This window comes from Thermobia domestica, chromosome 9 (assembly GCF_964235325.1).
Source record: "Thermobia domestica chromosome 9, izTheDome1.hap1.1, whole genome shotgun sequence".
NCBI lineage: Eukaryota > Metazoa > Arthropoda > Insecta > Zygentoma > Lepismatidae > Thermobia > Thermobia domestica.
In genome coordinates, this window is record NC_137462.1 from 73,740,226 (window position 1) to 73,754,477 (window position 14,252).

Below are 14,252 nucleotides of genomic sequence, written 5' to 3' on the forward strand. Positions count from 1 at the left end.
TATTATAAAACTTATTTCTATACATCCAGAATATAAGCATTAATTTCCATTTGTAGTACTGTAAGTGTCAATGTATTATTGCACGGTTGTTCGAGATTTAGAGCAGAGATTATCTCTGAACTCAGTCTTACATTAGTTGTAAAGTAAATTTTTGTGTACTCCTCAGTTTCCTCAGAACGATTTATCCTCAGAATCAACTGAGAAATAGACTTATCACTCATCAACTGGACAGAAGAAGATACTTATTTTCAAAATAAATAAAGAAATAAAGCCCTCAATACAAAACTGAACTCATACCGACGCTATGATACTTTTCACTTACTATGGCTATGAGTATGGAGACTTTCTAATCCCAGCGTTCATTAATCTCTCGTTTTGAAAATTGTGCTGGAAATCCCAGAAGTAGCTTCGGAGGTTTAGAGGAATGAGTCTCTTGACCCATGGTGTTCTATAATTTCACGTAGCAATTTAAGTTTATAAGAATGTTTCAACTAGAGGGAAATAACTAAGAAAACTGACAAGAGAAGAGGTAGATCCATTCTAAAAGCTTAATAGTATGTTTCCTTCCAGTAGTTTGATACCTAACTCAGTGTGGTTGACATTTACAAGCAAACAACCAGTCTTCCCAGAAGAAAATCAAGTCAAAATTGAACATGAATTTATAGTTATATTAATCCAAATTTGTACCTATAAATAATCTAAATCTAACTTCGGTTTTGCCTTTCGTGGTATCCAAAATAAAATATATATATATATTATGCTGTTATATTAAAATTTGTTTTATTTATAAACAAGCACTTATTAAGGATGATTATTTCTTGTTTACTTCCAGGTGCAATCTGCCAACAACCTGCTTCTTCTTCATCTTGGCATCGTGGACGTTCTACTGTGTACAATCTTTCTCATCTTCTCGGCACCAAGTCTCCTTCGCGGTGCCTGGGTGGGAAACAGCCCTCTTTGCAGTTTTCAAGGTTTTCTTTTCACTTTACTTCATCCAGTCGCACTGTGGACTGTGTGTGGACTCAACTGCGACCGTTATTATGCAATATCAGCACCTCTTCACTACTCAAATCTTGTCAACAACCGTAAAGTTGTTCTCTTCCTTGGTAGTTCCTGGATGTTAAGTTTCTTTTTGTGTCTACCTCCATTTTTTCTTGTCAGTCAATATGAATACAGTCCGCATCTTGGAGGATGTGCTCCGAATTTCACAGTCGCCGATGGTGCCATTTGGTACGCTATTGTTTTAACTGCTTTCACGTTGTTGTTGCCAGCAATTCTTATCTTTGGATGTAACTTAAAGATCTTGATGATTGCGCGTTATCATCGCCATCGTATTGCATCAGCAATATATGAGGTAACTCTTTCAGCACAAGTCACAATTACTCATCAACGAAACCCTTTTTATTTAACAAAATTTAGAGGACGTAGTGCTATTTTTACAGTTCTTCAGCTTCTGGGTTCACTGGCTGTCCTATATTTCCCTTATTATTCAGTTATTTTATGGCAAGCAAGTGTAGGTAATCAAGTTCATCCTTTGCTATGTACTTTAGCTGCTTCTTTCCTTGCTTGCTCGCCTCCAGTGAACGGTTTTATCTACGGTGTCAAGAGCAAAATTCTACGAAAGACATTCCAGAATTATTGGCGTAAGAAGATGACCAAAAGTGAGGTTAATCAGGAGATTCAGGCTAGAACACCATCCACTTGTGGTTCTCGAAGGCCCTCTCTGACTCCTCTGGGTATCCTTGGTAGGCCCACTCTAGGTCTTCACCGACGTCTTTCAGAGGTTTTTCTTGAGCCTAACCGAATGAGCCCACGACCAAAGATTCAAAGGATTGCTTCGGAGATGTCATGGAGACCATCAGGATTGCCGTCCACAGATCTTCTTCCGAAAAGGTCTCGATCAGTAAGAGAGCACACTAAACATGCCAGCTTTAATACTTTACAAGTACCATCTTTTAATAATTCTGAAGACGATCTCTTCGGAGGAATTGGCAGAAACTTTTCTGGAGCTCCTCCTACTGTGAGTGTCAGTGGATCCATTGATGACTTCAACAGTCCCATGACCGGTACACCAACACCTCTGTTAGAAAGGAAAACAAGAAACAGTGGACATGAAATCCAAAAACGACCCCTAGGACACAGTTTAAGTAGTGCTAATTTATTTTTTCATAGATTTATCGGTAGTAGACGCGCGGAAGAAATGAGATCACCCCCGCTGAAGAAGCCATTAACTCCTCAGAGATCTCCAAGAATTTTGATTACAAGAGCCTATTCAGAGGAGAGTCCTCAACATCAAACCCCACCGTATTCAACGCCGGAACCAACATCTGGTAGCAGTGGCGCAGAACTATTGCGCCAACATTCCTCATCTGCAGTTGTCCTTCTCGAGAAGAAACGTCAATTACTCCAGCGACAGGTAAGCGTGACTCAGGATGACGCTCCACGCAGCAGTGACGATTCCTTGAACGTGCGATCCTACTCAGCTCTTGAGGGCTCACGTAGCAACGATAATTCCTCTACGAGCGGTAGCTGTGAAGAGATTCGCAGGTGTTTCTCTTTGGAAGACATTTCTGAGAACAGTGCATCGAATTTGTGCATAGACAACAATTCTTCAACGCCAGGAGTGGTTTCAACCGCAGAGGAAACAGTGGCTTCATGTATGGTGTCAGAAACAGAACAAAATGGCGGTTTATGGTTAAAAATTCTAAAAAATGAAAGTTCCGCGAAAGCAAAAAAACATGGTGTAAAACCTTATTTGTTATCTTGGCCGACAAGAAGGAAAAGTTTAAGCATGAAAACACAAACAAAAACGAAGAGCGTTGTTGATGTGGCTGGAGGGCCTGGGTTTGTCCTCTGACATTTTAAGTATTTATTTTTATGTGTGTTATAAATGATACGTATATTGGTGGTAGAATGTATGTACGGGTATTGATAAGATCATTTGGAAGCAGAAAACAAAGAAAGAATAATATGTTCTCCCTTTTAAAAACATAAATGTAAAATTGTGTATGTTGTATGAATGAAAGTATGAGCAAATGTTAGAATTATTTTTGTCATGCAGTATAAATGCAGGATAATGAAATGTAAATAGAACTGGAAGCTTTTGCTCACTTCTACCTTTAATAATACGCGTACAAAGTTCATTCAGATTTGACGGTGGAAGTTAAAGAGTTTTTGTGTTGCTTCATTCACACAAATCATAATGGCTCCTTAAATATTTTATCATTTACTACTCTCTTGCTTCTTTAATGAAGTCTTTAGTTTTATGTCCTTCAGTTATGTCTTGCATACTGAAGTAGTCAGATGATGATCAAATAATTGTTGGAATTAGAGATGGGCACGAGCAAGTTCGAGCGAGTTTTCTTTGAAACTCGACTCGACTCGAAACAGGCATATTTGAACTCAACTCGTGAACACGGCTCGAAAAATTTCATCCAACTCGACTCGAATTTGGGTCGAGTTTCGAGCCGAGTCGAGCCAAATCGAGCTAAATCCTGTGTGTAGTTTCAAGTAGGTCGATCCTGTAGATCTCAGACTTGATGGTAAGAACTACACAGTTGGTGATCACGACATTTGAGACTGTCTCGTTATAAAAATCTATTGTCGTCTCGCTATCGAGACGAGACGAGATGCGAGTAGTGTCCCCTGTCGTAAGCAACACTAAAAGTATCAAACATTACTACTTACATTTCTCATGGCTCTCGCTTTCCAATGTAATCAGGCCATGATTTCAAAACGAGTTAAAAAGAGCTGAACGAGCGAGCCATTTATCACACTCGACTTGCCTCGAAACTCGACCTCAAAACAGTGATTCACCTCGAAACTCGAGTCGAGTCGCCCGTGTGATTATCAGTTCAATACAACACAACACAAAATAGTACATTTCTTGGCAATACAGCCTCTGAAAGGCCACTTTCGGCTAATTAACTTAATGTTCAACTAATCAGCGCAATGGTTTTCAACCCTTATTTCTGAGTCCCTAGATTGACGTTTGTTTCTTCTTAATTTGGGTAGAATGCGAATGAGTAAGTATCTAATGGGTTATTAGTAACTCATACAGCACAAACGCATCTTCTTGTATGTTGGTTTCGGGATCGTTATGTTGTTCATAGGACGTCACTTTTCGCAAGTGAACATTGCATGGATATCCATATATCCTATTGTCTCAGAAACATGTGTGTAGGGGACATTATTGAGCTATTTCATATTGGGAGAAAGCTTAGGAAAACTGAGGAAACCCACATACACGATGTTTCACAAACGCACTTGGTCTAAGAACGAATCACGAAATCTTTGGAACCAGAAATGAATTACCATGGTTTGAACATTGCACAACGTCTGATACCTTGTCCCCGGCCATTCACACTCACAGCAGAAGCGAAGCTAATGGAAATATCCATGAGATTTCTCTTGGATTTAATGGGATGTGCTTGTCGTGGGACAATAATCCTGTGATTATCCCGTAGAAAGCTCAGAAATCCCACAGGAAATCCGATTTCTGAGACATAATCGGATATATGGATTTCTATAGAATATTCACTTGCGAAAAGTGACGTCTTATGCACATGTCGATATCCCAAACTAACGTCCAAGAAGACGTACTTGTGCTATGTGGGTTACTAATAAACCATTAGATAGTCACTCATTTGGATGCTACTCAAATTAAGAAGAAACGAATGCCAATCTAGGAACTCAGAAATAAAGGGTTGAAAACCACTGTGCTGATCGGTTGAACAATACGTTAATTAGCCGGAAGTAGCTTTCCAAAGACTGTGCTGCCAGAAAATGTAGTATTTGGTGTTGTATTGTATTAAACTGGTAATCACACGACAATTATTATATATCATCATTTCAAGTTCGATAGATGTGGTGGAGGTTTTTTGCTAATTTGTTCAGGATCAACCCGATTTTCTTCAGGAAATCAACAAAATCAAGGAGTAAATCCGTACAATTCATAAAAGCAATGCTCACATGCAAGGAGAACGAGACGATGCAAATAAATCGAAACACTTTCGCTTGATAAATCACTACTAACAGTTTGGGTGTTGTCTTAAAAGTCTATCTCTTTAACCATGCTACAGCTTTCTTGAGCCTATTCTCTTCTCTGGTTGTTACAAACGCTACCTATACTGCAATTAAACAAATTTGAACTATGGTGATACAGCTTTGCTATAATTGAGACATTCATTAAGGTGGATCACCACCCGGAAGTCAGTACATATTTTAGCTCATTCCCTTAACTACTGTGCAATGAAACATTACATATTATAAATATTGTACTATAAGATAGAGTTATGTTTCAGCTACAACACAAGACACTTATTCATTTGGTTGTATATTGTGATATCGAAAAAGGTAACAAACAAAAGAAAATATTTGATTTGTTTTACAATGAGCACACAATATGGCACTTACTGTTAGATCTTACTGGAACTGCTCAGTTTTATGAAATGTTCATTTGTATGTGTAAATTATTTTAAAGTAACGATCTCATTGTGAAACAGATATATTGTTTGACCGTAGATATATTGTTTGACCGTTTTTCATTTATGTTTTCACATTTTATGTGAATATTAATCTATATTTAAGGAAAAAATAGATTTTTAGAAAGAACTTGCACAGAACGCCATAATGCGTCGTTCCCAAATTTGTACGTTTACTATGGTAGTCACAATAAGAAAATTCCTGGATTCTAACGTTGCAGTTCGAGACGCGGAACTTAGCTTTGAATTGTGGTAAGGATCGAAAACTACACTACAGTACGTAACCAAGCAGAATTCCATGATTACTTCCTTTATTATCTAGCGTCAGTAAACACTCGACACTATCTGGCAACGCCGTACTATTCAAGCAGCGTTTAGCATAGACCGATAACACCTAGTGATCCACCTTAATTGCATTGGTTATTTACCAATAACATCATTTGAGCATGAGGCTAATGCATCCATGGGAACTTACTTTAATGATTATGGTGACCGTTGAACAAAAATTGACGTAAATTAAATTTGAAATTCCAGCTAATTATCCTGCATATATATACTTATTTATATACATATAAATATATATTTATAGTGTGTCTGTATTTGTGTGTGTAAACCCTGCTGTGTGATAAAGAAAGGACCAATGTATATGTTACATATATGTACGAGGGTCAGTCAAGAATAGTGAGACGATAATCGCATTAATAGTTTGTAAAATATAATAAAAAAAAAGTATATTCTAATGGTTAATAATTGTTTAAAAATGTACATTTTTCAATAACTTCCGGATGGATGGTTCACTTGCGCATCCGTCATCACTATCACTATAAGTATCACTTCATAATTGAGTGCTACAAAAGCTACTTGACATGAATTGTAAAGTTACACTTCGGCATCACTGCCTGTAAGTAAGATTATTAGATATTTATGTTTTTTTTTTTTTTTTTTTTTTTTTTTTTTTTTTAGATTAAAAGCAACCAGTGCCGTACACAAGGGGGTTTCGAGGTATTATAGCACGGCCAACAAGAGATGGTCTCTGACGTTTCTTACCACATGCGGTGGGACATTGCAGCCCCTACTTTGATACCAGTGTTACCAACCACGATCACTCTGTCTTATACCATTAATTAAATTCCCACTACAATTGCACCGAAAAAAAATTTGACACGCGAGTAGTGGCAATGTCACTGCGAGCTGTCAGAGACGTTCTCTTACTGGACTGACTATAACCTAAGTTAAGTAAGATATTATGCAAAAATAAAAATTTACCATGTTGAGATATGTAAACAAACATCTGAAGTTATTTGAAGTTTGAACTCCTCCCTTGACTAACTTCTGCATACGCCACTGAAAGCAACGCATGTGGTTATTAAATGTTTATTTTTAGCCCATTCGTCAAACGCCACTTCTTTGACTACTAACGCCACCTAGCGGTATTATTTACCAATTGTGAAGCATGACTCAGAAAAATGACATTTTCTCCTATTCTTACAAATGATTTTTTAAAATTTATTTCTTATTTTTTAAAAGAAGATTTGTTGATGAATAAATAAAGAAGCTTGCTCTGTTAGTAGTATAAGTAATTACCAACAAAAAGGTTAAATTTAAGATCGGTTGTATGGAAAATTTCTTAAAACTTGGAACAACTATCAGACGACACAGATGACCAGAACAAACTCGATAATATTGCGATTTCCAAAATATTCAATGCAAATAGAACTGTTATATTTTTAGGCCTGTCGCATATGAATCAGAGGCAGGACAGCTAAGCCAATGCGAAAGGACACAGGAGAGAGAGCCCTAAGTGCATTTTGACCGTGTATTTCAACCACATCGTTTAAGAGACCTTCCGTCTAACACGTTGAGCGAGTAAATATGCGGTTTTGACCTCGGCTTGGTTGCCCTGTCCTTCTGGTCAATATGCGTCCACCTTACAGGAAACCTCTGGATAGATATATGAAAAATACAGGTAAGATCAGGCTCGTATGCAGTGTTCCCAGATCTGAAGATTAACAAGTGTTAAGCAAAGTCTATACTACATCAGGAGCAATAGAACTGTATTGTGAAATGAACTGGACAAACGGCGATAGTATAAAATGGGTGACCTTTCTGGTTTCCGAAGAGACATGCTTCCTTTGGTTAGTTTTGTGGGCTCTGAGATACACTTTACAACGCTTACAGGATACTTTCTTTCACTGTTATTCCTCACTTCTTTAATTCAATTGCTAAGTTCTTAATCTGGGAGCCATGAATTTTGCAAGTTTTTTATTGTAACTCCACTTACTCATTATATTATTATAAATAATACAGTTACGTAATTAAATTTGCGATGCTCACGTTTACACAGCTCCGAACAACTATAAGGTAGAGACCTGCACTGGCCGAACGTACCTAGGCCCGGCCCAGCCAGAGCCCGAAAAGTTTTGGAAATTTTCGGCCCCAGCCCAGCCCGGCCCGATAAGTTTTTTTAAATTCTTGGCCCAAGCCCGGCCCGGGCCTGATAAATTTTAAAATTTTTTGGCCCGACCCCGGCCCGATCATTTTTTAAAAAAAAATTAGCTCGAGCCCCAATCTTTCTCAAAATTTAGTATTAAACTTGACCTAACTCTCAGAAGCATTTTCTAAACTCTGCTTCACAACCTGACGCTTGCCTCCCGAATGGTACCAATGCCCCCTAGAACTTTGCCTGTCATCGAGATAACAAAAACTCCATTTCCTGTAACAAAAATCTAATTTAATTGATTTTTAGCATAAAGTGAATATGGCAATATTATTTAGCGACAGGCAAAACTTTCCCACCCCTTCTTGTCATATTTTGGGTTCAGTGAAGGTGAAGGTCAGAGCTCAATTTACCGCGCAATGCCTGCAATCTTCTATAGTGAAAGTGGAGCCGCTAAGCAACACAAACTGTAAATAGCTATTGCATTCTTTGTAACATTTTTCACGCGCACATTTCTTCAACGTTTGGCTTTATTCCAATTATCGTTTAACAAAAGTCAATAATTATTAATGAATTGCAATTAATCAGCCCCAGCCCGGCCCGACCTGAAGAGAAATCAGTGTCGGCCCGGCCCGTGCAGGTCTCTACTATAAGGCACTAACTCAGATTGCAACACGGTCAGTGATAGATCAAACTCAACAACAGACCGATAGATTAAAAAGTACTAATACATAAATTGAACTAGTATCGGTCTTGTGCGTTTTAGTAAAATTATTGTTCATTAAAATATTTAAAAAAAATATTCAACAGAAAACATTTTTATTGTATTATATAAAAGTAATAATGTGTGATTACATATATGAAAACAAGAAAGTAGTGCGTTCTTAAGAGTTATAGACTGCAGATAATTAAAATTAGCCCAAAAAGTGGTGTGTCCCAATCTGAAATTTTCGTAGCGAGAGCACTTAAAAAATCGCCCAATCCGCTACTTGTAGTCCAATCTGGCAATACTGCTTGTCTGCAATAGTTAAAATTTACAAAAATAACATTTCTGAAAGTCTGGGTCCGATTTTCACGTTCCTAGAGTTAAGATGTATATTACAATGTTTATTTGGTTTCAAAGAAAAAGTATTTGCTTTAGTGGGTCTTGTTTTTATGAGATGATGAACCAATATGGCAGCTGTGAATTTAAATTTCAAATTTTTTGGTAACTACATTTGTTCTTAAGACTTTGTTTTTTAGCTAATCGATTTATATGGAGAAAATATTCTGCCCTTTTCCTTGAAAGAACTGGAATTCTATTAAGTCATTCGATTTTTTTAACCAATTTCTTTTGCAAGCCTATTTAAGTGTCCCTTCCGATAGGAAAATTAAATTACATTTGAAGGAATGTAATTTTAATATTTGTAGAAGGGAGTTTGTTTAAATTAAGTAATATTGAGTCTTATGAAAAGTCGTTTTGACGTATGATTAACGTCATATTAAAGGCCTGATTACTGTAGAAAACGTATTTTGTTGAACTCTTTAGTATGGTACTAATCATGTGTCAGAACGTCTCTGCGTAAAGTTTTGTTTAGGGAGCAAATTGTACTCCGGAATCGTTTTCCCCGAATACTAAATTTTGAAAATTTTCTTTCTTATGAACAATATGTTACAAAAATTATTGTGATGTAAAAATCCTCTAATAATGCTTGGGTAAAATATGGTATCTTAAGGCCTGAGCAGCCTAGAGAAGGGTCTCCACACAATTCCGAGCAAACTAAGTGGTAAGGATAGGAGATCTAGAGCTCTCAGCAAGCTAAAGGCTTTGAATTAGGTTCCTCTCAAAGCTCCAAGCAAGCTGAGAGAGTGGATTTGATCATTCAAAGACAGTGGTGATGATCTTCTCGGTTTTATAGCTGTTCCAGTTTGGTGGTGACACTTGTGGTCCTTCTTCGTCATATGACGAGTCGTGTCGCACGTGTTCCTGTCGTCTGCCACTATAGTAGTTCGTAATAGGGCTCAAATACAAACATATGTTGGTTGGTAGTAAACAGAGCCATATGTGGGATATTGCAATAATAAAAATGGACTGAGGTCGCTGTGCAAAATTTCATCATCGCAATACGTCGGGAAATGAGTTAAATTAAGATTACAAGATTTGGAAAACACCGTTGAACTGCTGTAAGTTTAAAAAAATGGACATTTACTTCTCCATATAAATCAATGAATAAAAAAACACAAGATGGCGCAGATCCTATAATACCTTTAAGGACAATCACGAGGAAACCTATTTTATCCAAATTTCTGAAATTATTCACTTGAAAACGCCGTATCAGGGCTAATCGCTGGTTGCAATAATAGTACAGTGACTTAAAATTTACAGTTAATGTACAGGATGTGAGATAAACTGACTGGCCTCAAACATATATGTAACAGATATAAATACATCTTTGTACATGTTTAACGTTGTTAAATTTATTTTTTTGAGTCTGCATATCATAGTTAGGAAAGAATCTACCTGTGTAATTTATAACTGTTATATATAAAAAAGCAGAGAGAGAATTGTTTATAAAACAACCAAATGATCTCATTTTATTTTTGTGAAAATCAAAATTATCACGAGATTTAAAAAAAAAAGTTGAAAAAATATCAATATCACCTTTCATCTGTAGAAAATGTATAAAAGTCATACATGCTTGAATAATAGGACAGAAACAAAGAATTGTTTTATTATTATTGCCCATATATTGCACTCTTTTTATTTTATTTTATTTTTTATTTTTATTGTAAAATGACTACGAGAGTAATCCTAATAAGTAAGGTCTACTTTTTTAAAAAAATACAAAGAAAGTTAATTTTTAATAATAAACACCGTGGCCAAATGACTTGCCTCACAGCCCACGAGTACAATGAACGTGTTCAAAGGCAAGTCATTTGCCCAGCTGTGTGCGTAGCGATAGATGGCGCTATTTAGTGGTGTCATCAAGGATGTTATAAATAGAGGATCTGCCCATATTCAATTCAATTCAATTCAAGTCAATTTCCACTCTCACACAGGGTGGGGGGTGGAAGGGTGTCTAGCTTCAGCTACTTTACCCAGAGGTTAATTTTGAAAAAATGTATTTGTGTGTTAGACAATTAGAAAAACGACATCTGATGTGTAATGGCCTGAAATGTGGGTCTAAATATAAATTGATGGTGAATGTGTGTGCATCACTTGTTTTGTCTAAATCCATGGAGATTGCCAGACCGAAGCTCCGGTATTGAGTTCAAAAACATTGTGTGTTCTGTTTGTGGTTGTGATTGATGATTTATGTGGGATGATGAGTTCTCCTTTGATTTTTATGTATTATGGAGGGTTGTGGATGAGTAATATATAGGTCGCCATGCGTAGATGTTAAAATGTTAATTTCTTCTTTGAGAATCTGGTTGGATGCACGTTGAATGGCCTTCATCAACGATGGACGCTGCTCTGGAGCAGTGGTCATCGTTAAGATAGAAGCCACCCATGTCATAATCTTGTGTGTGGCAGTTTGAATTGCTTCCTGAAGAATGGTGGCGATTGGTTGTGTGTCAGGAGCAGGCTCTTCTCTGATTGGATGGTTCGGATCCTCTTGTTGTGTTGCTATTGGTGGCTCCACCGACTGGAACTGGTCCTGATAAGAGCCGATGTCACTTGGCGTTGATGGTAGTTTGGCAGTTATGATGTTAGGAATCCTCTTGTAGGCTGTTTGGGTGGGTCTTCTTGGGCAGCTACTATGACCGGTTCTATGGTCAATAATCTTGCACGTAGCACAAAACTTTGGATGGATGGGCCTGTCACACTGATCCTCATGGCTTTCTCCACACCTGTAGCAAATCTTCTCATTAACACAAAAATGAGTTGGATGATCATATTGATAACAATTCCAACATGGTTGTGGTCTTGCTGTGGCTTTGGATGCTTCAACCTTGAAGCGAGTCTGGAATAATTGGATTCCATTCTTGATGAGGTAATTGATCTGCACAAGATTTGTAGAAAAATGACGAACCAGAGGTGCAGGACCATTCTTGTTCTGGATGCGAGTGATGCTGACAAAGCCAACTTCTTGTTTAGTAAGTTCAGTCTTAATGCGTGGTATTGAGAGCTGCGTGTCCACACCTTTTATGACACATGTGTATGTGGTACGATTAATGTTCTTCTTTGTTTGTGATTTAGTCTTAATTGTGTGAATATTGTCTGTGTTCTTCTTTGTAGTCTGTTGTGTGTGTGTTTTCTGAGATGGATGAGTACTCTTCTTTGTTGGTGGTTGTGTTACTGGTTGTGCTATTTCAGTGTTCTTCTTTCGTGATGCTGTGTTCGATCTTTATGAGTGATGTCATTAATCTTCTTGGTGTGACAAGTTGGTGAAGATTTAGTTTGTGTGTGTTCTTCATGTGAAACACTTATAACTGCTGTAATCGGAGATATGTTGGCAGAGTTTGGTGGTGATTCTGGTTTTGTATTAGAGGACAAGGAATGTATTTTGTCTTCTTCGTCTTGTGAACGCAAAATGATAATCTTGGCACTAGGTCCAAAGTCTCTTTCTTGGAAATTCTGAAGGAATGCATCTTTGGTAGGCGTTTCTTGAAATCTAAGGATGATGTGTTTCTTGTTGCGAGTTATGCCTCCGAAAATGATACATTTCCCTCCTATTCGCTCCCGAATAATATCTCCTGTGGTGACGTTATCTAGCAAGAACCTTTCATCAGGATTAATGATGGCAATTCTAAGTTCTTCTTCAAAAGGATTCAATTCTCTGTTTTTTCTTGAACGTGTTCTACGCATGGTGTATGTAATTTACTGTATGAATGATGTATTATAATGAATTAAGTGAGTTTATGGAAGGGGGTGGGAAGTCTGTATGTGTTATGAGAGTGGTAAATCACTACTCGATTAGACAAAATCTGCTTTAGCCCGTCTCATTCCGTCTTCTCTCTCGTTGCGTGTTGATTGTTGGATCTGCCCATATGTATCTTCATCCTATATGTATCTTCATCCTATTAAATCGGTGAAGCCAAAAAACAACCGAGCATCGGCACGTTTGATTGGCTATTTTCGTTTCCGCCATGATTGTTGGCTCAAAACATTGCGACCCTATTGGGCGGAGTAGGCAGAGTAGGGGTGGCGAAACTGTGACGTATGGCTTCAAGATTTTGTTGTAAAGGCAGATCCTCTATTTTATAAGATCCTTGGGTGTCATGCTGTGACTCCACTCAGTGTATACGCTGTGTGTTGGGTAGAATTGAACCACATGGAGCCGTAGCAGAATGACATCCACGGAAGCAATAGATGACTTCAAAAGAGACCATATTGTGGAAAGAGACCTCATTATGTATATGAAACGACGTGGAAGGAAAGTGTTAGACACAGCTCGCGAGTAAAACATATCAACGTGAAATCTGTCAAGACTAGAAAGCATACATGATGGAATAAAAACGAAGTCCTTCAACATCCCGTGGACACCGACCCAAAAGCCTATCGGATCGTGATCGTTGTCACCTAAAGAGACTGGTGAAGGGAAATCGTGAAAGCAGACGTATGACAAGTTTCAGATCACGAAAGTATTTAATGAGAACCGTGGTACAGCGATTTCCGGACATACAGTTCGACGGGGACGAAAATCTATGGTGCTTTCAAATCAACGCCCATGCGCAAACTGTATTTGACCACGACAAATAGAAAGCGACGCCACGTCTGAGAAGAAGACTACAATCAATAGAATATGGAAATGTGGAACAATGGTGTGGAGTGATGAGAGCAGATTTACACTGTTTGCATTCGATGGGGGATGACGAGTGCGACGCACAGTGGTCGGAAACTGGGAAAAAGTGGTCAAAAATCGATTTTGTAACCTTCGCTGCCTATAAAATCGGTATTGATATTTCATTATAAGTATCTCTCCTGCTTTCAAACCCGGAGTTTCAGGACATATGAATATTTTCGCTGTCCATAAAGTGCATGTAAACATGAACAAATAAAAATGCCGAAAGATCAGTAAAAAATTAACCAAACAATATGATTGGTCTTAGCCATTTATATCGTTTCTGAGGTCGATGAAAGCGGTTGGATAATACATTGGACTCAAATACTGTGTGTTTAGTGAAGTTTTATTTGTTATCCATTGCCATATAATTTATATGATAGCTTTGTTAGTGCTACCGAAAAGTCAAATATACACTGATGTTAGTAGCTCTGCAGTCTAAGCTTATCCTTGCTTATCTGCAGAATAAGCTTTATTGAGTTGACCATGAGTAGTACAAAGGTTGAGCATTGGAAGTAGCTGCAGCCAAGTACAGCAGAAGGACTCAGCTCCATCTAACTGGAAATC

General features: G+C 37.7%; 1 protein-coding gene across 1 annotated transcript in view; it reads left to right on the forward strand.

Annotated features, from left to right (window-relative positions):
* LOC145694746 (uncharacterized) overlaps positions 1-10,610 on the forward strand; it is a 432,718-nt gene extending 422,108 nt beyond the window's left edge. The window contains exon 4 of the mRNA XM_081771356.1: positions 833-10,610. Coding sequence (XP_081627482.1) covers positions 833-2,857 — 2,025 coding nt within the window. The 3' untranslated portion in view covers positions 2,858-10,610. The remainder of the gene's footprint in view (positions 1-832) is intronic.
* The last annotated feature ends 3,642 nt before the right edge of the window (positions 10,611-14,252 follow it).